The following is a 24,260-nucleotide window of genomic DNA, read 5'->3' as shown; positions in this document are numbered from 1 at the left end:
AATAAGCATTAAAATTTTGGAGAATCAAATCAGAAAGATTATTTTAGCACTCAGTTCTAGAACTTTGAGAGCACTTCTAAGCTCCACTAAAACTCCACCATCTATATATGGTACCGGGAGCATTGAAACATGTAAGCTTATCAAGCTGAGAAATGGAAGTGAACGTGACAGACCAACACAAACAAAGGAATATCCACCAAGGGATAATCTGAATATTCCTGACACATTAGAAGTGGAAGAATCAGAACCTACATAAATAACAATCTTGGAGAATGACATTTTTAAGTGAGAATATTAAAATGAATTTGAACCATTAAATTTTAAAATAAATAATGAAGATTATGTGTCACTGTTTTTCTCTCTCACTCGCTTAACTTAGTTTAATGAAGATGTGTCAAGTATGCCTTTCCTACAAATTATATGTATTTCCAAAACTGATTTCACACTAATAAAGATTTTGAAAATAAAATCTATTGATAATTTTAAATTGTCCATCGTTCGACATCACCCTATCATAAATCATCTTTTTTTAAAACACTTCACTCAACTAATTTTAAATTTATAAATATGAATGAAAAATTAAAATTGGAAAATTTGAAAATTGAAAAACCAATTTTAAAAAAGTAGGAAAAAATGTAATTAAATAAAAAAGATGATATATATATATATATATATATATATATATATATATATATATATATATATATATATATATATATATATATATATATTTAATTGGTTAATAAATTAATTGAATAATATTTGACATCAAGTATATGTTTATAAAAATAATTTCCATAAAAAAAATATCAAATACAAAATACTAGCCCAGTAGTACAGACGTTGTAAGGAGGTTATGTATAATTTTTTTAAAAAAATTAATCAGGTACGTAGTGATAATTAATATAATTTATTAATTAATATTGTTTACATGATAAATTAATAGTTTTAACCAAAAAATTTAAAAATTTAATGAATACAAATTTTAAAATATATTTTTTTTGACTTAAGCCCATAAGTTTACAACATTCCTCTAACCTACAAGTTATAACACGGCAGAAATGACACCGTACTCTCGAGGCAAAGCTCTATTATGTCTTCTTGTTTAAACTTTAACTTTTTTTAAATTATTTTAAAATGGTTTTTTATAAATATTTTTTAGAACGTGTTGCTTTTATAGTCTCGGATTCGAATCCTATTAAATATAAATTATTTATAAAAAAACAAATAAATATTTTATGGATAGAGAGTATGGTTGTGATCAATAATTTTAGAAGATAAAAAGAACTATCAACAAAATACTGTACATTTTTGTGGAAGGAAAAGGTTTCTTAAAAAAGGTTTCTAGATTCATATTTTCACAACTTGTTTATGTGACATGCCTTGTCGAATATGCTATAATGATCTCTAGTGTTTCTGTCAATTTCCGTCCTTGACCGGGACCTCTTTTACGTGTTTGTTTGAGCTCCCTAATCGTTTTCAAGTGGGCAAAAATGATTCACAATCACAACTATATATCGTTATCAAGATCATATCATTGGCAGGTCATTATTATCTTAAACTCGTAAGGCATGTGCCTCGCCAAATCCTATCATGAAAAACACTTTGAAATATCATTTCTTTGGACGAAAAAAGTTTGGCATCTTAAGCATTGATATATAACATAGTTTTTAACTCTTTCTAAGTGATTAATTTAAAAGCTATTATTATTGTTTTTGTTGTTGTTTCAAGCAAATTCCATTAATGTTGAACGTGATGATTTTTCTACAAAAATGACTTTAGCTATATTAAGATGGCCCAATAAATTTAAGAAATTTTTAAAATCCCATAGTACCTCTATTTCGGAGATACATCTCCGAATTTTTTTTTTAAAATTTTTTTAAAATTCGGAGATGTATTTCTGAAAACATCAATTAAAGAGTGTTTTCAGAGATGCATCTTCGAAGTAGGGGTATTCCGGAGATGCTAACCGAAGATGGTCCAATAAATTTAGTTATATTTGTAGGTATGTCAAATAGTAGTATATAGAAGATGGATATATGATAAGAGAAGATGAATATATAATAAGAAAAGATGATAAATAACTAAGGAAAATAACAACAACAAAAAACTAAAAATTCAATCTTAAGTTTCGGTCTTAAACCAACAATTACATGCACATAATTTGTAAGAAGAATGTGTTGCAGGTAGAAGGGGTAAGAGATCAAAGTCTTGAGAAAATTATGTAAAGATGTATTGAGAAGATCGAAATGAACATGGTGAAGTAAAATTCTTATTAATATTGAAGTGAATACATGGTGGTTTATATACATATGAAGGTAACTTGCACCATAAAATTCTATATCTCATCACACTATCACATTACAGCGTAGCATAGATCTCAAGTAACTAAATCTATCCATATTCTAACTAACTATTTAACATAGATCTCAAGTAACTAAATCTATCCATATTCTAACTAACTATTTAACATAATTACAAGTTAGTTAGTGGTGTTAAGCTTTTGTCATCATGTGTTACATTGGCTTTACTATCCTACTTCAATATCCCCCCTCCCCACAAGTTGAGGGTTGGTAGATGCCTATTTTCTTAAACTTGGCTAATAAATCATGAAATGCTTGAGGATGCAATGGCTTGGTGAATAAATCAGCAATTTGATCTTTCGATTTGACTGGAAGTAGTTTCATAACTCCTTTCTTTGTTTCTCTCTTATAATATGGCAGTCGATTTTCAAGTGTTTAGTTCATTCATGAAAAACAGGATTGGAGACAATGTGAAAGGCATTTTGATTATCACGATATATGATAGAAATTCCGGTGCACTTTATATGCAAATCATTCATGAGATATAGAAGTCATTGAAGCTCACAAGTGGCGGCTGCAAGGGCTCTATATTCAACTTTTGATGAGGATCTCGAGACAGTCAATTGTTTCTTTGATCTCCATGAAATAAGTGATCAACCATGAAATAAAAATTGGCCTAAAACTGATCTTCGAGTGTCTATGCATCTTGCCCAATCAGCATCTGAGAATCTAGTCAATTGCAGAGTTGAGTTTCTAGGAAAAAGAATGCCTCGAGCTGGACATGTTTTGAGATATTTACCTACAGAATCACCCCTCCATAATCATTGTATATCTATCTATTTCTTTTTGGATAAAAGGAAATCTGGACAGTCATATCGACCAACTTGCATAACTTCCATGCTCTTCCTTAGTTGCCCCATGGAAGGGGTTTCCAATTGTACCTAACATTTAGTGCGCGTAACCGTTGTGTTTCATCTCACACCTTCTCTCCGTAAACCAAATTATCATATTAGACAAGCTTCTATTTGTTCGTGTTAAAGGGTTGTGCACAACTACGGATGGAAAAACGGGTCTGGCCCGTGGGAAAAGCCTGTTTTGCCCACACCTTTTCGCGGGTCGGGGCAAGGTTTAGGCCCGCTCTCTTTAATATGTCCGTCTTGCCCTTTTTTTGTGGGCTTTTGCGGGTATGAGTTTTTTCATACTATTTTACTATTTTTAGGCCTAAAAAGTTCAATGCATGCGGGACTTCTCCGCCCCGCCTTCACTTTTTGCGGGGCGGGGCAATGTTTTAGATCCGCACTTTCAAATATGTTCGTCCTATTTTTTGTGGGCTTTTGCGAGGCAAGCCTAAACGGAGCAGACATGCCCGTTTGCCACCCCTAGTCACAGCCTTTAACCCATTTTGTACTATCTTCCACCAAATCAAGTTCATCCTATGATGGACCATGGTTCTCATGAGTAAAACCTAGTAGGGTTTTTATCAACAATGCCCTTTTTTTTTTAACAATGTTGACTTTTTAAAGATGTAAATTAAAATTTGTTTAACATGATCGAAATATTTGATAGACTCAAAGTTGTCGACGCTTTTCACTCAACCATCTTTTAATAATTTTTATTTTTAATTTATTACATTTAACAATTAGATTTATTAAGTAAAAAAAAGAGACAATTACGTTTAATAAATGTGTCACATATTTTTGTATTAAAGAAAGTATTATAATTTATGACAACATCAAAATGAATCTAATATTTATTGATGTTTAAAGCAAACTTTAATGCTGATAATAATAAAATTTAGACTGAAGATCATTTTTAGTCCTTACAAAAATTAGAGAGTCTAAATTAATTTCTGGAAAAACAATTTTTATTTAATCTCTTGCAAAATTTAACCGAGTCATGCTAGTCTCTCTTAAAAATCAAATTTTCAATAAACAAGGGTCGAACCAACAACCTCTTGGTGAGGAAGTTATTTTCTCTACCACTAATCCAATTTATTTTAATGTTTTAACTTGCAAATAACACTTGTATCAATATATTTTCTTATTATTTTTCAATTATTAGCAATATTTAATATATATTGATATAAATTTTCAACTAAAATTCACGCCTACTAAAATCACATTTAAATATTTTTCAAAACCATTTTATATAAATTAAAATTAATTTCTAATAACATCTAAAATAAAATTCATAAGTTTAAATAATTTAAATAAAAAACATTCAAATATATTCAAATACTATTAGAACGTGTTTGAACTCAAACAATATAGTTTAAATGTAATTTTTTATATCATCCAAACAAATTTATAAATTAAAATATAATATATATATATATATATATATATATATATATATATATATATATATATATATATATACAAGTTAACATATTAAAAAAATTAAAAAATAGTTTTAAATTGTTATTAAATGTGTTTGAATAATATGTAAATGTGATTTTAGTGGGTGTGAATTTTAATTTTAAATTTATTTTTAAAATGTAATATTGTTTCTTAAAAATCACATATTTATAAATAAACTTATATTTAATAAGAATGAGTTTAAAATATGTTTAAATGTGGTTTTAGTGGGTGTAAATTTTTTAAACGTGTGAGTTTTACTTTTGATGTTATTATAAATTTATTTTAATTTATATAAAATGGTTTAGAAAAAATATTTAAATGTGATTTTAGTGGATGTAAATTTTATTTGAAGATTTATTATCAAAACATATTAAGTCTTGCTAATAATTAAAAAGTAATAAGAAAATGATTGATATAAGCATTATTTGTAATTAAAATTTACAAATAATGAAAATTATATTAATTGAGTGGTAATGTATGTTGTCTGATGACTATGGGGTCTCTAGTTCGACCCATACTTAGTTCAAAATTTTTATTTTTTTTATCTAGTTTTCTTTAATAATTCAACTAAATTAAATAAAAAGAGAATGAATATTACTTAAATTTAAAAATAATTGAAAATAAAACTAATAATTTTATGTCAACAAAATATTACAAGAAAGACTACTTGTGTCGTTAAATTTTACAAGAGACTAAATATGAATTTTGTTTTCTTAGAGATTAATTTAAACTCTTTAATTTTTGTGAGAAAAATGAATCTTCACTCTAAAATTTATTAATACGATTTTGTTTAAGATGTAATTAATACTATTTTTTACACTTGTAATATTTTTTTTTACATATAATACTATAGAGTTTAATATTTTTTATAAGAAAATACTTAAATCATTTCTTTAAAAGTAACTTATTAAATTCTGTAAAAAGATAATAACTTATTTAATACATGTTGATATATCAATAAAGTGTGAAAATTAATTAAAGGTTGGATTATCCGTGCCAAGTATGAAGAATTTCGTTAATATGTTTTTCAACCTTCCTTTTAATTCTTGTTATCTGATCTTATGGGGGACTGATTGTATTAATAAATTAAATTCTCACTGTGTCTGTTTACTTGCAAGGGCTTCAAAATTTTGTATGAACTTAACCCAATTTAAAAATTACTTAGATATCATATCCAAATATTAATTAAACTCCATTAAAATAGTAAATTGTCATTGAAGTTTAATCTTATGGGAATTTAATTTATTAAATAGTGTTTATTTTATTGGAGTTTAATCTCATGTATTTAACTAATGTAAAATTAATATGGATGTAATAAATTAAACTCTTATGAAATTAAACACCACTAAAATAATGTTAATAAAATGTCATAAAACTATTAAGTTGTTTCTCAAAATTGAAACATTCACCTTTAAATCAACCTTTAAATAATTTATCATTAGAATTTATAAAATAAATAGTTAATAACCATTGCTTTATCATATTATGGCCTTAAGCTATTTTAAGTGGATTCCAAATCCACATCCAACCATGCATATCAAACCCCATTAATAATAACCTACTCTAGAAGCTATTATAGCTAAACTTCTAGTTCAAGAAACAACTTTCGCAAAGTGTGTCTTCTTGTTCACCGTTTTAAAATCATATCTCCAACATAAAAAAAAAGTACAATCGAACACTTCCTCTTTTAAAAAAGTGTAAGAAACCAAAATAAGAAAATAAAAGCTTAATGGTGACGCGCGGTTGAAAAGTCGCTTACTTGGCGATCCAATCCCAAACCCAAAAATAGGGACCCACACACACACAAAACAGAACGAAACTACTAATCTTATCCTAAATTTACCCGCGCGCCAAATTTAACAAAATCAAAAACCGATTACAGCGAAAAAGAAAAATCATTCACGATCCCCAATGCCTTATCTCCTACTATTTATTTCCATAACAAAAAAAAATCAATTAATAAATTTTCATAACTGTGTATATAAAATCCTAAACTCAAATTCCAATTCTATCACTTTTTCTCATTTCACAACTTCAAAATCAAACGCCTCTCTCTCTCTCTAAACCATGGTGGCCTCGTCGCAAAAGGTACTTGTTACCGGTGGTGCCGGTTTCATCGGCACTCACACGGTGGTTCAGCTTCTCAACAACGGCTTTCACGTTTCCATCATCGATAACTTCGATAACTCCGTTATGGAAGCTGTAGACCGTGTTCGTGAAGTTGTTGGTTCGAACCTTTCTCAGAATCTTGAATTCACTCTGGTTCGTTTCGTTCTCGTTTCTAGAATTCGTCTTCGTTTCTGTTTTTTTAGTAGATTGAGTTACGAATTCACGAAACGTTTCAATTGCAGGGAGATCTTAGGAATAAAGATGATTTGGAGAAACTATTCTCGAAATCGAAGTAAGAACGGAAAATTTTACGGTTTATTTTGTTGTAATTGATGAGATTATGTGATTAGTTAGTGGATTATTGATTTTAGTTGGTGTTAATTATGTTGTAATTGATAAGATTATGTGATTAGTTAATGGATTATTGATTATGATTAATTATTGATGAAATAGATTCGATGCTGTGATTCACTTTGCTGGACTAAAAGCAGTTGGTGAAAGTGTTGAAAATCCTCGTCGTTATTTCGATAATAATCTTGTTGGCACTATCAATCTCTATGAGGTTATGGCTAAGCATAATTGTAAAAAGGTTCGATTCTTTTTTTTTTTTTTACCCTATTTTACATGTTTATGGTTCAAATTCCGTTATCTAGACGAAAAGTATCGTATATGATTCTGTTTTGTTAGTGATTAAAACAAGGAATAAAAGTCTTACAGTTGTAAATTTTATTTTAGGTAAATCTAAAAATAGCTTAATCTAAAAATCACTTTTAGAGTCAAAAGCTATTAAATATGTCAAAATTAGTTTTATACAGCTAGAATAAATTCTGGCTTTTTCTAGAATGGAACCAAGCATAAACTTACATTTTGACTTAATCAAATTGAATTTAAAATATAATTTAAATCTAATTCGTCTGATATTCATTCCAACTGTCAAGATCGTGGCGTCTTGAAAATTAGTAATGCGGTGTGATAGGGTTGAATATTTAGATTCTGTACAGTTATGCATTCTAATATTTGTGAATGATTATATGATTGGATGGAAGTTGATTTTGTGAAGTTAGAAAATGAGTTGTCTGAGTTTTCATATATAACAGCGGAGATCTCTTGATTATAGGATTGGCTAACATGTTTGTGCTTCTTCACAGATGGTTTTCTCTTCATCTGCAACTGTTTATGGTCAGCCTGAAAAGATACCCTGTGTGGAGGATTTCAAGTTACAAGCCATGAACCCTTATGGACGGACCAAGGTAGCCATTTGCTTGTTCGAGTTACTTCTATTTTTTTCTTCTTGTTTTTCCTTTATATGGTTTCAACCTGGTAGTTTTCAATTTAATATTATTCTACTTTTTTTAAAGTGTAAGCTCGCTGAGTTACAGTTACTTTTTTTACGGTTCTAATGAATTGTCTTTGTTTTTCCTTTGCACTTCACATTGCAGCTTTTCCTTGAGGAAATTGCACGAGATATTCAGAAAGCTGAGCCAGAATGGAAAATCGTTTTACTGAGATACTTTAATCCAGTCGGGGCACATGAAAGTGGTAAACTCGGTGAAGATCCCAGAGGCATCCCAAATAACCTTATGCCTTATATACAGCAAGTAGCCGTTGGAAGATTACCTGAGCTCAATGTATATGGTCATGATTATCCTACAAGGGATGGCTCTGCGGTACGTCCAAGTCACACATATACTGCAATTATTTCTTTACACCACCATATAACAATGACACTTTAAAATATCTTACATTAGAGAAAATAAAGTAAGTCATTTCAAATCTTGGTTAGAAAATTAAGATAAGTGGTTGTTTTGTCTGTCCATGATAAATCTTGAACTTTTTTATCAACCGTCAAAATACTTTATTAACTTAAACATAGTAGTTCACTTCTCTATAGTGGGAGACAAAGCAAATAATGACGGATATGTATTTCTTACTACTGCAGAACTTTTAACCCTCTTTCTTTTTTCTTAAATAAAATAAGATACGGGACTATATCCATGTGATGGACTTAGCAGATGGTCACATTGCTGCCCTGAGAAAGCTTTTCACAACAGAAAACATAGGTAAATTGTTCTTTATCTCCCTTTATTTACAGATACGAATAAACCTGTTTTTATCAGTAAGATTGTTACGTTAGGCATGTACTGGAATTTCAACACGTTTGTAGGAAGTTAAGTGTTTTTGCATATGCAGATTGATTGTCTTGCATTCTCTGTATGGTGAAATAAAATGGCAAATTGGTTTTCAGGTTGTACTGCTTACAATTTGGGAACCGGTTGTGGTTCATCTGTGCTTGAAATGGTTGATGCATTTGAGAAAGCTTCTGGCAAGGTAATCATTTATCTTTCTGATATACAAGTATATTTATATGCAGTAATGCAGAAAATAATATAATGCATGAAGGGTTCTCTTGTTTACATTGGTTATTATATCTTCAGAAAATTGCTTTGAAATTGTGTCCAAGAAGGCCAGGAGATGCTACAGAGGTTTATGCATCTACAGAGAAAGCCGAGAAAGAACTTGGTTGGAAGTAAGTACTTGATTTCGGTGTTTTTAAGTCGGAATCAATCATGCTTCATTAAACTTCATTTCTGATAAACAACTTTTGATTTTACACTGTAATTCTTGTTTGGTTATTAATAATTTGGACCTTTTCTTCAGGGCGAAATATGGTGTAGAGGAAATGTGCAGGGACCAGTGGAATTGGGCAAAGAACAACCCTTGGGGTTACTCAGGGAAGCCTTGAATCAGCATACACTACACATCTGCCAATATTTTCTATACAAATAGGCCTACGATTGTTAAAGAATACTTGATGCTTGTTTAGGCGATTATTGATCTGGAGAATAAAGTTGTCTGCTTTTTCAAAAATAAGAAAAGGCTAGACATTCGATCATGAAAGAATAATGATAATCTTGTTTACATACATATGTACAAAAGAAATAATAACATCTAGCTTGAGAGACAAACGAAACTTAAAAAATATTATCTTGAATATGAATATGATGATTTGTTTGCTTTTGAAGTTGAAGATAAATTTGAAATTAAAGTGATTCATGAAACTGAAGTGATAATGTGATAAGTCATATCATTATCAAACTCCCATCAATATCTTGTAGCCATAACGTTATCAAACTCCCAATCTTTGGTCGTAAGCTATAGTAGTCAACAGAATTATAGGGAATGTTGTTCTTGATCAAGGTCCAATATCCAACCCCTGTCGTGTTTAAAAATAAAATAATTGTCGAGATAATCTTCTGCCTCTCATTCCCATGCTGTCATCTTGACATGAAAAATGAGAACAATATAAATTAGAATTCTTATTTTTGAAGTCAACGTAACGCCTCCTTTATAATGTCTCCTTTATATATGAGATAAAATGTGGCAAAAATAAAATAGAAAAAGTGATGAACTCTAGGCTAGAATTGCTCTCTAATCGATTAGTCTATGGTGCCAGTTCAGGTCTAACTAATTAAGAAATAAATTAACCATGTTTGGGGTCTAATCAATTAACAGGGTTGCTAATTGATTATTAGACATGTGTTATGATCGATTAGAGAGTGAATTTTTGCTCTTCTAATTGGTTAGGATGCTTTCTAATCGATTAGCATAAGGTCAGAAATTATTTTTACGGATACTTTAAAAGAGACTAAATTTTTAAAATTATTTGGAGTGTGGGTGCATTGCTTTAGTACTTTGAGAGCTACTCGCAATTATTTACATATTAATGATCTTAAAGAGACAAAAATACCCGAAAGAATAGAATTAGGCAAGCTACTCGCATTTGAATTTCATTGCTCTAAACATCAAAATCTTCTTAGCTTCGCTTTTGGATAAACTTAAATTTCATTTTATTTTTTTTCCTTGATGATGCCATTAATTATATTACTTTATTATTTTGTCATCATTCAAACCATAGTTGAATTCACAATTACATACACAACACATAAAACCACATCATTGTCTAATAATTTTATCTAATGAGTCGGCATGACTAAAAATCAAACACGGTCAGACCATGCGTTCTTACCCTGAATCTAACAGAGAAAAAATTGATTAAACTGGAGGCGAAGAAAATCTAGTTTTTTATTACGGGGCGAAACATACTAGTATTCGCCCCGTCACGCACACCTATCTCCTCCCCCGTCCCGTCCCGACTTATTAAATTTATTTTCTTATTTTTTATTTTTAATAATTTTACTGCCCACTTTTCTTAACTTTAAGATAGCAAATTTATTAGAATTATTATTTGGTTTCTTAAAATTGACCAAGTATTTATGATTATTATTAAAATAATTAAATATTTAATTTAATTATTACTTTTTGTTTACATGGAAACGTCACTTGGAATCTTGAAAGTCAGATAAAGGATTTGTATCCGAATCTGCTCATTTGAGGTAATTTTCAAGGGCAAAAATTATTTAAGTGAGAGAGAGAGAGAGATGTACCACCCCGTTTTTCTTATTAGATAATTCATTGTATTTTAATTGATGGAAGTATGCCTTTTGATGATTTATGTAATTAATTGTTGTGGTATTGTGGGAGTATGTATGCTTGAGGTGGAGTGTAGAGAGAGTTAGAAGTGATTAGGATTATTTAGAATTTATTTAGAATTTTAAAATAATTAAATAATGGTAATTTCAACCGATTTATTTAAATTGAAATAATAATGTTGATCGAATATTGAATTACTCGATTTTAAAATAAAATAATAAGAAAAGTTGAATGTGTAGCGATTTTAAGGACGAGGTGGTAATTACAAGGTTAAGTTGAGGGTAGTAAAGAGAAAGCCTTATAGGATAAATAGCTAGAAAATAGAGAATATGAAAAAAGAGTCTCATTCTATCTATACGTGAAACAAAGAGAATGGAGAAAAACAAGGCTTTGGGAAAAGGTGTGCTAGGGCTTAAGGGAGATCTTTGATCACAATCTTCGCTAAATTTTTTGGAGTTACAAGACACTTAGGAGTAGCATTGATGCAGTAGGTAGAAGATAGCCTTGGAGTTACTTCTTTAGTTTATCGTTTTTATTAGTGGTTTCTTGCTCTGAACATGTAACATTGGGTTGAGATAATGTTTAAACTGATTCTTACATCTTTTATGTATAAGCTAAAGACCAGTTATGTTGTGGAGGCTACAAAGTTGTTTTGAGCTGACTGTTATATCTCTTTTGTTTATGCTATGAAGTTAACTTTTATGAGACTAAATGTGGTGAGTTGAATTTTTTTATTAATTGCTCTATTAACGATTCTGCTGTAATGACATATTATGAAAATGCATTGTTACATAAAAATGTGATACCGATTCAGATGTATTGGATGTTGTGTAAGCATCCCTATTTCAAATGTGTGTATCGAACTTTTTGTTGAAATCCGTGTTACGAAGCAAGATGTGTGTTTTTTATGTGTGTGACACCCTATTTGATTGTATTTATAATTAAATTATGTGATATTTCATGTGCGGTCCCATACCACAGCCTCATGATCCCTCTCATTCCTATGAACGTCACAGTTAAGCATGTTTGACTTAGAGTAATTTTGGGATGGGTGACCTTCTGGGAAGTTTCCCAGAAAGCATGTGAGTGGGGACAAGTCATGCAGAAAAGACTTGTGTTAGTTTATGGGGATAGTCGATAATCTTGAAAACAGTTTAGGAAATTACATTTTTTATGTGTGTGACACCCTATGTGGTTTTGTTCTTAATTAAATTACGCGATATTTCATGTGCGAAGTTTAGGGTGTTACATGCCCTATGTTTCTGCACTAGGCTGTAAATTCTTGTTTTTGAGTTTGTTCATTTCTTGTATCCAAAGCATGACTTGAAGCTTTTAAGGTTCTGAGATATTTTGAGTTCAGACACTTGCATTCACGGTGGAGGTTGTTTTGATGTTTGATATTGGGGTAGTTGTTTAAAAGTTGGAATGATGAAAGAACCTGGAAAGTTTCTTGACTAGTCGTGGAGGAATCATAATCTAAAGAGACGAGTTAGTTGGAGATTTCACTAGAATTAAATCACCCCCTCACAAGGATCGGGGAAGCAACGCAATTACAAAAACGATGTTGCGATGAGAAGTAGATTGTGTTGCTTTGAAAGTTATAATTCTTGGTTAAGAAAATTCACAGTAACTAAATTGATTAACAAGAATAGTTGTGGTGGCATAACATGAGTTAAAAGGAGCTCCACGTGGGTTTTCATGTGAATCAATCAATAGTTTTTCATACAAAGCGCCATTATTCTAGTGGGGCAGAGGAAATTATTATGTGTTGATGAGGTTTGTCGTGTAATCTCTTTGGTACGATGACGAAAGTCTTTAGTATGTGAAAAGAAGGTGAATTATGGAGGTCAGAGAGGTGTAACTAACAAGAATGAATAATTTGTACCTTTGTATGATGTGTTATTAACGACGATTACAACCACTCACGTTGAGTGCGATCCAGAAGATAATTAAATCGACTCCAACGGTTGATATTAGCTAATGCGCTGCTCCATTATGTGACTCCCTAGCGAGTATCTACATGTTCGTTATCCTTGAGCGAGGCAATAATTCTAGATTGTATTTCAAATTGAGTCAGTCTTATTAGACCGTTTGGCCGGCACATAATACAAGATCTAAAAAAATTGAAAGAGATGATTTAAAAATCTTTTTTTAAATTTTGTTTAGGTTTAAATGCATTTTCCATCCCTCTATTTTAATATTTTTAATGTTTTAGTCTCCTTTTAAAAAAAACTTAGCTTTTTAAACCCCCCATTAATTTTTTGAATTTTCTTAGTGTCCCTCCACTTTTCTGGACGTGGCACTTGAAAAGTCTGACGTGGTCTAAAGTGTGTGGCGTCACCTCATTGCAAATATTTAAAAATCTAATTAAAATATTATTTTATCAAAATATTAATATATTAAATAAGGGATCAGAATATATATATATATATATATATATATATATATATATATATATATATATATATATATATATATTACGAAAAATATTTGCGTAGACACAAATCTAATACATAGTTTTACAAACAATCAATTATAAATTTTTTACCAATTACAAATTGTTTATTAATTGAAAATAAAAATATAATTTTCTCTCTATTTTATAATCACAACCACCCCATAATTTCAATTAAAATAAATTTAAAATTTTCTCTATTTTTAGTAATTGTTTCCAAGAATATTAGTTTAGGTGCATTTCAATAAAAGTATTTCTCTTGAGTTGCTCATCTAAGAATAATACTAATTATTTTAATATTAATATATCGCATACTCATTTCATACTTAGTGTATGGAATTTATAGCCGAAAACTAAAATTTCCACAAGCTAGATGATTGGATTTAAATTCCATCCAACAACGTGGAAAATGCAGAGTGACTATTGACTCATTGAGCACAACAGCTTGCAACTATTCCAGTTCCACGCTCCTCCTCATCCCTCTTATTTCTCCATTGTTAATATCATTATTCCGTTTCTTGATGAGTTACAATCATGACCGTGATATTAGAACTCACCCTCGTATCAACAGAAGGACTAAACAACTATACTTCCTGTCTCAACCCCATCTTAAAACCCTTCATCACAGTCACCAAATTCCCACCATTCACAACAACCACACCTACTACAGCATGGGATAATAACATGATCCGCGTCCCACTCGATCCTACCTTCTTTTCAGAAGCATCTTCATGTCTATACCTTCAGCTATTCATCAAGCGGAGAATCATGGGCCAGGACCAAATTGGGTGGTGTTTTATTCCGGCTTCAGATATTGGCCTTCTTACACCGGATTCTGTCCGGTACCTGAGTTACAGGCTACGAGGCAGAGACGGTTCAAGGAGACACGTAATTATCAATATCTCCGTCCGGTTGGATATAACAACGTCGCTGTCACCTAACATTGACACCACATGTTACACTGTCATTGGGATACCAGTGACAGCCATTAGGAGAGCTTAATTTCCATGTTAGTAGGTAGTTTAGTGGGGGCAAGGTAATAGTTCCTTGTTTTGTCCTAACGTGTGTTTTTTTTCCTTAATTTGAGAAAGTGGGCATGGCCACTTGTTTTGTGGTTTGTTTTGATGTAACACCACTATCTTTGTTTAACCGTATGAATCTGACTGTTTCCAATGTGATGTTTTGATTGGTTTTACTAAAGCTTTGTATACCATAATTGTCATCTAATTGACAAATAGCAAACAGCAACAGATACACAACATTGTTTAAAAGAAATAGCAGTAAAACAATAAACAATAATGTTCCGTAATCCCGATCAACTGACCGAGTTGTTAACATGTCATAAATAAATGGACAGGTTACAGATACATATGGCTATGTCGACTGCTCTTGTGTGACGAGAATGTGAAACCTTGAATTACAAATTTACAAGCAGCAAGGGATAATGCATCCCTACTTACAGACAGAAATAAAAATGATTTTACTTTTTTTTTTCTTGTGTGATTACATGTTGTACTAATAGTTAGAACTTACAGATTGGCAAGTGTAAAAAGTGTGCCCCTCCAAAGTTCTAACTTACTTCAGTATTGATCTCTACCCCCAACAAAATAAAAAACTTCTCTCTTTCTCTCGCATTGCCTTCGCCTGTAGAACGCTTATAGGCCTAATGCCTTCGCCTGAAGAACGCTAATAGGCCTAAGGCAGCGATAACTGCTGCTCCAGCTGCAACAGTGTGAAATGCCGAGGCCCATGCTTCTGAATTAGCATGTTCCAAATTTAAATTTGATTCTGCTCCGTAACCATGTGCTCCTGAGTAGTCTAAGTGCAATCTCAAACCCTACAAAGTTCACCAATTCAAGCTCCTTAGAATTCGACGGATATGTACAAATACTAAAATGGATGTGGATCATATGTCAAACTCCCAATTAATTAACAGAAAACTTTCAATTGGAGGTATCAAAGCCTGTTACACTTGCATTGTTGTGACGTTTTTGTTTAATAAAAGTTGAATTTAAGCACAAGCAGTACCTATAAGATGCATACAATTTATATTCTTTCCACACTAATGTTTTGCTATTCAATTTTTCTGTTGTAATCCTATATTAAAAAATAGACAATAAAATACCCATTACCGTTACTATGTTGCTCGAAATCCATATTTTCTTCAAAACAAATCAATAGTCCCCAGAAAAATAAATTATATTTAACACTAGACCAGCAACAGATCGACAATACCTTCAAACCAGCCGTCTTTGCATGGTCCACGGCTGCTGCAAGATCACTATCTGAAGCCAATACAACTTGATCGTGTTCTTCATCTTCATACTAGAAACAAATTGACCAGTTTGCATTAGAAAAAGGAGGAAACTTTGACAAAACCATGTCAATATAAATGCAACATCTTGAATTTTACCAAAATTTGGGGCAGGTTCTTGGTGTCAATATCATCGCCAACTCTCTGAATGATGGAAGTTATAACCTCTGTCAAGCTCCGAGTATCTGAAGTTGCATGTAAACATACAAACCACTCAACTGATAATATTTTACTTGACACGTGTTTCACTTAAATAAAAGTACAGATTACACAAGATCCATAATTTCTTTACTTTTTTCATTATAGAAGAAATTTATGTAAAGTTAAAAGTAAGATATAGCGGTTGACATACCACATGAGAATCTATGCAATCTACCCTTCTTATCTTGTAGTTTGAAGGAAAATGTGGTTTGCGTGCTTGACATATTATAAGGAATGGACCTCCCTGTTTCTCCTCCCTCAGAAACCAATTTAAAGGAAGTGTCGCTAACAATGTCATTAATAATGTGTAAGTGCATTAAAAATATTAGAAATAATTTTTCCTAAAAACATGACTGCACATGTCTAACCTTTGTGAATCTTCTTCATCGTCATTTGGAGTCAAGGCCATGGCCGAATCCCAAAACTTTTGTATCATGCTGTTGGCAGCTTCATTGTTCAGATTAGCAGTATTCCCAGCCTAATTAATGGAGAAAAATGATACTGTCATTGCAAATGCTTCCCAGGAAAATATGATGGGAAGCTGAAACAAATTAACAAACGTGGTTTTGGTATCATTACGTCATTCTATTCAAAATTTCAACATTAACATCAGCAATTCTCCGAACCCTGTTAGCTAATATTCATTTGAGAGAAACAGTTGAATATTTTCTTCTTTTCTTAAGTAGTTGCACATCCCAAGCAGAGGGCTAAGAAAATTCCAAAATTTCTACCTTTTGAAACTCGAACATCACTTAAAAGATCTTTCAAATCTCATTTAATCTCCATCAACTTTCAACTTCTAAACATTTTAAATTATTTTTCATGAACTTCCAGTTGTTTAAGTAGAAAATAAGGATTCAAGAGCTTTTTGTTGACAAGAACTTGATTGTAGCAATTTAGAGATTAAATTCGGGCAAAAACTTATTGAGAGGTCAAATTCACAACATTGACCAATAACTAAGCCTTGAAACATTAGGCTCGTATACCAACTCTGGTTAAGCCCCAAAATTCTAGATTTCAAATTAGATAAATGAAAATTAGTTTACATCTATATTCTTTAGTTGCTTGGGAATAATCAAGCTTTCGGATTCTAATATTCCCAATATGCTCAAGCCGATGGATAAATATAAAAGGTGGTGATACTTTGCCAGGTTTAAGACCAAAATGCTGACTGCTGAGCTACACACCCTTAACTTGCATACATGTGATATTAATATTTATCAGTTCATAGAAAGTATAACTTGAAAACTACTAACAACATCAGTAGTACCAATTAAGGACATGATAAGATAGCAATTATTTTGACAACAATTTTCGGTAAGCAAAGCATGAATGATAGGCCAGTAAAACATGTGTATCAAAGGAAGGGTAAAGATGGAAGAGGTAAAGGAGTATTTGGAGAGCTGATAGTGGGTCAGGAGGAAAGGAAGGAATGAAGTTGTAACTAACTGTACACGTGGCCAGCTTGGAGTGGAGAGTGTGGATGAAGTAATGTTATGCCAGAATGAGAAAAATTGGTTTAAAAGGGGAGGGACGCGTGGAGAGCAGGGTAGTTTTGGAGTGGAAAAGGGTGTTGAGGAGTGAGAGCTTTTCTCACCTCGGTAGGGGAATCCTCACACTGAGGGTTTAGTTTACAGTTTTATCATTCTTGCAAGGAGCTAATTCTCCATCGACATTTGTAGTTTCCTACAGTAGAGGCTCGCGTCGGTTCATACATTAATATATTATTCTTGTTCCCTCGTTCCCCCAGCATTATCCACTGTTCTATTAATGAACAAATCCACATACCTGACTAGCTGTAGCCACAGCAGCATGAGTGATATGAATGACATCAACCGTAGCAACAACAATGCCATCTGTTTTCAAAAACAAAACTTAGAAGAATATCTATGCAAGGAACTTGTTCCCCATCTCATGCTAGTATATTACCTCTATCAACCACAGGAAGATGCAAGAATTTTCCATTATGCATTAAGTGAAGTGCATCAACAATTGGTGTGTCGATTATTGCACATTCTGGATTTACAGTCATGACCTGTAGATTGTGTTGAGTATACTACGTCATATAAAAAGGAGAAGAAACGCAGGAAAAATGTGATCCCAAACAAAACTAGGTCTAGATTTACCGTTTCAACAAGAGTTGATGATGGGGAGAGATTTTGTGCTATTACCCGCATCAAGATATCCTTTGAACTGAAGTTTTTATGCACATATAATCCATCAAAATTATTCAGCAATACTTATGACATAAAAAAAGCTAAATTCTGTCTGTTACTAGAATAATTTTTGTTTTTATTTTATTCTTTCATTTTTAGCTATAAAAAAATAGTTTTGTTTTCTATTTTTAATGATTTTTAAAGCACTAAAAGTTTTACTTCATTGTCTTCATGTAGTTAAAAAATTGATAAAATTATAATAATACAACATTTATGTAAGCCACAAATATATACTTAAAATCGTTGAGATATAAGTATCGGTTAGGATATTGTGTTATTATTTCTTGATCATATTTATTTAGCTTTCCTTTCTTAGTTGATTTTTTTCCTAATTCTTGGAACTGATTAGGAGACTCATGTGTATATATATTTGTACATTCCCTCCCAAAATACTGACAATATATTCAGTCTCAAGTAAAATAAACATAAACATGATTTTTCAATGTGGGGGAGGAACCGGCAATAGTAGAAAAGGTGTGACATTTCAAAAAAAAGTAAATGGATGGCGAAGTTCAGAGCAACACACTTACGTAAGGATACCACAAGGTTTGTTATCAACTACCACAACAGCAGCACTTGTACGGAGTTCAAGCATCCTTTTTGTTGTTGTCAAAACTGAGTCTCTTGATGAGACTGTAACAACGCTGGAAAGTGCCATCTTCTGAATTAGCTTTGGATGATAACTCCGAACATATAAACAAAATAAAACATGCGTGATTTTTCTTCAACTTAAAAAAAGGTATTACCTACTTTGAATTCTCAGGAATGATTGTAGACAATGATGGCTTAAATATCTGCTCCCGAAGAGTCTCATAGAATGATGAATTGGTGGAGCCTGCACAAAATTAAATTAGCATGAAAATTTTTTTGCCCTACAGGGGAAATCAGAGCCTAACTTAAAACACTGTCCTCCAATGTTGTCCGAATTAGAAATAAGAGAGTAAGAAATGCAAAAAGAAATCACTCCACAAACCAGAGGCAGAAGCTCCCCAGTGTTTTTCGATACCTTCAACAGCCGCTGCAATTGCCTTTCCTTTCTCCGCAGCCCTTTCCATACGGGCAATGGCATCATATAAACACTTTGCTATGTCAAGGATAGCAACCACTTCTCCATTCTCCACCACAGGTAAATGTCTGAATCTCCCTGCAAAACATAAATCAGCCTTGTATTCAGAAGGCAGGACAGAAAAACAAGGAAAAATATCATCCATGAAGTAACATGCCTTGCAAACATTTACTACCAACCTTGCACCATTTTTTGGAGAGCTTCCACAGCAAGAGTGTCGGTAAGGACAAATACTGGATTCCTTGTCATAACCTTGGAACAAGGTGTGTCTTCAAGATTAATCTCAGAGGCAATTACTCTTGTCATTATATCCTTTAACCACAAAAATATGATAGTAAATTATGCATACTAAAAGTGCAGGAATCCAATTCCAATCCTTTCCCTTTTTTCCTTCTTGTAAACAGGTAATAAAACGAAGTTCGAGTCATACCTTGTCTGTAAGGATTCCACAGAGCAAAGCATTAGCATCAGTTAATAATAGAGCATCTACTCTGCGAGCAGCCATCCGACGGCAAGCTTCATAGATAGTTGTTGTTTCAGGCACTGTCAGTGCCTTTGAAAGTCGCAATGATTTCACAGTTCGCTCACCCCTGATCCAATTCCAAGAAAAGCTATCAATCCATAAAAATAAAAATGCTGACAAAGCAAGTCCAGGAAAACACAACAGTATGTTATAGTGTAGCATCCTAGATTGTTGTTTCCTCCTAAAAGATTCAATAATAATCAGCCAATTAGATTTGCTTTATATAGTGACCTGCATGTGATGTTAAATAGATTAATAATTTATTCTCTCATTTATTCTAAGTATTCATGATAAGATCCTTGAAGCATCAACACTGGTAGGTTTCCATCAACATGCATAATAAAGTCATGATCACATCAATTCAGTATTCTTCAATGTGATCAGCATAATCTGATTCAAATTAGTAGAACCTTGCAATGTTTTTCTTTATCAAAACAGAAATAGAATGCAAAGCAACACTATATGGTAGATGAATCCCAGAGGCTATGTTTGGATATTGTAAAATGAACGGAGCAGAATTGAGCGAAGCTGGGCGCAATGGAATAAAGATCTCATTCCATTGTTTGGTATTTCATGATGGAATGAGATGGAATGCATTCCACCAAGTTCTCCTCGATTCCATCTTTTTTTAATCAATCCAAAGAACATAAATTTATAATTTAATCCCATTCTACTCTATTCATTTATAAATCAGGTTTTTTCTCATTAATTACTGGCTTCATTGTAATGAATCAACAATCGTTTGAATTTGACATTTTTAAGATGATTTGTCGTTGTAATTATAGCAACACAAAAAACCTAATTTAAAAAAAAAAATTCAAAATCAAAACACATGAAGACGATCAATCCAATTCCAAATTCAATTTATCATTGGAATTAAAGAAAACATTCAATTAAACACGAAACATTTCACCGTGGAAACATTCAACATGAAAAACCATCAATAAAAGCGTTGATTCAGAAAAAAGAGGGATTGAGGAAGAGAACGTACGCGGTGGTGGAGCGCATAGATGGAAATTTACGAAAACTGGGATCCGGGGGTGAAAATTCAGATCCCTTCTTCTTAGACCGCGCAGGGCTAGTCGAGAACGAACCACTCTTTCGCGAAGAACCACCGTGACTCGACATTTTCTGAAGAATTCAAAATCAAATGTTAGAGTAATGAAACAATGATTTAAACAATTTCAGAAAAGGAAAAAAAGATAAGAAGCTCGCCGGAAGAGGAAAGAATTGAGTTGAAGTTGTTATGGAAATGTGGAGAAATGAGGTTGAAGTGGTCGGAAAATGATCGGCGAATGGAGAAAACCGGTGACCAGCCGGTGAGGAGAGAAGGAGAGATAGAGAGGGGAGAATGCATGTTTGCGGGGATGGTTGGAAAAAAAGGGCGGGTGATGGGAGAGGAGAAGTTGAAGCCGATTCTAATGGGTCCAATCACACTGCTGCACGTCGACACTTGTTTTCCTCCTTTACTTTTTTATTTATTATTTATTTGTTTGTTTGTTTTTCTTTTCAAATGTTTGTTGGTTTCTCGCACACACAAATTCAATTTTTTGTTTTTTTAATCTAAAAATATCAAAGAGCAAATGCAATTAATTTTTTTATGTGTTAAATATGTTTTTTTCCCTAAAAGTATTTTAATTTTTGTTATTTGCCATCCAATATTCCAATTACTATTTGTTATTAGAATATCTTGTTGTTGTTCTATTATTAATCATCATTAAGAATCCATTACTTTTTGGTGAACTCTTTTATGGGATTACATTATAGATTTTTATTTGGTTGCTGAGTACTTAGTGAGAAACAATGAACATAATTTGCCTAACATTATTAATGTGGATCTATGTGTATGTAGTTATGACATCTAGAATGATATGTTTGGTTTTGATGTTGACTATTATATAAAGATATAGCTCTCCCTAGTGGTGGAGTGTTAAATGATTTGTGTTAAAACTTTATTTTCTCCTGTTCATTAGGAGATGGAGTCTGGGTTTGTATTTGTGAAGTTCATCATGTTTTTATTATTGGTACTTGCAAACATTTAAAAGAGTGTTTGAGCAGAAGTAACGGGATCTTAGATTTAAGGGGCGAGTTAAAATTCTCAAATAATAATAAGAAAAGGGTTCGAACTAGGGATTATTCATATAAGACGATCATGTCCTATTAACTATTTTTTATTATTGAATTTTCTTTCTACTAGATTACTGCCCTCCAAACATATGAGACAATTGTATTAAACTAAATTAATAATTTCTTGTGTTTTTTATTTATTATTGTGTGATAGTTCGTCTCTAACCAATTAGGAATGGTTCAAATTTGAGTGAGTTCTAGTGCTTATAATGATGATTATTTTTTTATAAGCATTTAGAATTTATTCAAAACTTGTTGTTGAACTCTAGTTTATTCTCTTAACAAATACTAGTCAAACTAGAATGTTGTGAAAAACGATACCAATAACAAAGTATAATAGGGAATTAGGGAAGAGAATAAGAACACAAGAATTGGTTATAACTGCTATTCTTTTACTTTCTCTTAAAACAAGATTACAAGTTTACAAGAATAACAAATAACCTCTCTCACCCTAAATTAGGATTTGCAGCTTAGCAATGATGAGAGACTAGTATGCTATTTATAATAAAACCTAACATACTAACTAATGGGCTTTTTCAGCAAGGCCCATTACACAAGCCAACTTAATAAACAAGCTAACTTAACAAATTAGGGTTTAAACACTAAAACCTAATTTAACATGCTAACAACTCTAGCATCTTCGACATCTGCATGCTAGACCCATCTTCGACTACAGCATGCACACTTCGACACCAGCATGTGAACAATCCTTCGACTTCATGCTTAACTCTGTCGAACTGTCGAACCAAGAAGCTACCCTTCGACAATACTAGAGTTCGATCCAATATCTCACAAATCTCCACCTTGGACCTAACTCTACAACGTCAAGTAACAAACTAGCTTTCTTCATGCAGCTTTATCAACTGCATACAGTGGAAAAACTTGCAACTCGGCAATGTCTTGGTGATCATATCAGCAGCATTGTCTTCAGTCGAAACCTTCAGCACTTGGACTTCTCCACGCTCGATTACTCCTCTGACGAAATGTAGCCTCACATCAATGTGCTTAGTTCGCTCATGATAGGCTGAATTCTTCGACAGGTGTATTGCACTTTGACTATCACATTTAACAGTGATACCTCGACCTTGAAGTTTCAGCTCCTTCGCAAAACCTTCAAGCCACAATGCTTCTTTCACAGCTTCAGTTAGGGCAATATACTCCGCTTCAGTGGTTGATAGAGCAACAACCTTCTGAAGTGTTGCTTTCCAACTAATTGCAGTGCCAAACATAGTGAAAACATATCCAGAAATAGATTTTCTGGAATCCATACAACCTGCATAATCAGAGTCGACATATCCTTCTATTATTGCTTTACTATCTTCACCCAAGGCTCCACCATAAATTAGGACTCTATTCAGAGACCCATTTATGTACCTTAAAATCCACTTCAATGCTTGCCAGTGAGCCTTTCCAGGATTCGCCATGTACCTGCTTACAAGACTTACTGCGTATGCTATGTCGGGTCTAGTACAGACCATAGCATACATCAAAGAACCAACTATATTAGCATATGGGATGGTATTCATATAGGCTCTTTCGACATCAGTACGGGGACACTGATCAATACTCAGCTTGAATTGAGGGTTTGTTGGAGTCACAACTGGCTTCGAATTCGACATACCAAACTTTTCAAGAATCTTCCGTAGATATGCCTCTTGAGATAGGCATAACTTCGACTTTTTTCTATCTCTTCGAATGTCAATTCCAGGAATCCTGGAAGCAGCTCCCAAATCCTTCATATCGAACTCCTTATTGAGTTCAGCCTTCACCCTCATCACATCTTCGACACTGTTGCTTGCTATGAGAATATCATCCACATAAAGCAACAAAATAACAAATGAATTACCAGGTCGAAATCTGAAGTAAACGCAGTGGTCGAACTGACTTCTAATGAAACTTATGCGTGCCATGAACTTGTCGAATCTCCTATTCCACTGTCGAGGAGATTGTTTCAGCCCATACAAAGATCTCTTTAACTTGCACACATAATCTTCCTTCCCCTTTTCGACATACCCTTCAGGTTGCCTCATCAGGATCGTTTCATCTAGATCACCATATAAGAACGCAGTCTTCACATCCATCTGTTCCAGTTCAA

The 24,260-nt window shown here is 32.5% G+C and overlaps 3 protein-coding genes across 4 annotated transcripts; 2 read left to right on the top strand and 1 right to left on the bottom strand.

Annotated features, from left to right (window-relative positions):
- The first annotated feature begins 6,562 nt into the window (after positions 1–6,562).
- On the top strand, positions 6,563–9,794 carry LOC131603598 (bifunctional UDP-glucose 4-epimerase and UDP-xylose 4-epimerase 1). The gene is made up of 9 exons (XM_058875963.1): positions 6,563–6,925; positions 7,015–7,064; positions 7,226–7,361; positions 7,921–8,022; positions 8,212–8,439; positions 8,751–8,832; positions 9,018–9,100; positions 9,208–9,299; positions 9,431–9,794. The coding sequence occupies exons 1-9, from the start codon at positions 6,731–6,733 to the stop codon at positions 9,513–9,515; spliced, it is 1,053 nt and encodes a 350-aa protein (XP_058731946.1). The 5' UTR covers positions 6,563–6,730; the 3' UTR covers positions 9,516–9,794.
- A 4,252-nt stretch (positions 9,795–14,046) lies between these two features.
- On the top strand, positions 14,047–14,904 carry LOC131603597 (uncharacterized). The gene has a single exon (XM_058875962.1). It carries the CDS (start codon positions 14,253–14,255, stop codon positions 14,718–14,720), a length of 468 nt encoding a protein of 155 aa, XP_058731945.1. The 5' UTR covers positions 14,047–14,252; the 3' UTR covers positions 14,721–14,904.
- Positions 14,905–15,019: 115 nt separating this feature from the next.
- Positions 15,020–21,412, bottom strand: LOC131603595 (CBS domain-containing protein CBSCBSPB1-like). 2 transcript variants are annotated; one of them, XM_058875960.1, is made up of 15 exons: positions 21,254–21,412; positions 21,030–21,169; positions 19,946–20,105; positions 19,695–19,827; positions 19,423–19,593; positions 19,200–19,284; positions 18,980–19,093; positions 18,360–18,426; positions 18,163–18,268; positions 18,022–18,089; positions 16,602–16,711; positions 16,385–16,518; positions 16,132–16,217; positions 15,954–16,043; positions 15,020–15,555 (listed from the first exon to the last, which is right to left on the bottom strand). In XM_058875960.1, exons 2-15 carry the CDS (start codon positions 21,164–21,166, stop codon positions 15,382–15,384), a joined length of 1,635 nt encoding a protein of 544 aa, XP_058731943.1. In that variant the 5' UTR covers positions 21,167–21,169; positions 21,254–21,412; the 3' UTR covers positions 15,020–15,381. The 2 variants fall into 2 exon arrangements, with proteins under 2 accessions (XP_058731943.1, XP_058731944.1); XM_058875961.1 differs by having other exon boundaries at positions 19,456–19,593.
- Between the last annotated feature and the right edge of the window lie 2,848 nt (positions 21,413–24,260).

The sequence above is a fragment of the Vicia villosa genome, linkage group LG5 (assembly GCF_029867415.1).
Source record: "Vicia villosa cultivar HV-30 ecotype Madison, WI linkage group LG5, Vvil1.0, whole genome shotgun sequence".
Taxonomy (NCBI): Eukaryota; Viridiplantae; Streptophyta; class Magnoliopsida; order Fabales; family Fabaceae; genus Vicia; species Vicia villosa.
Note: the sequence above shows the minus strand (reverse complement) of the source record. Positions and strands in the feature narration are given on the sequence as shown.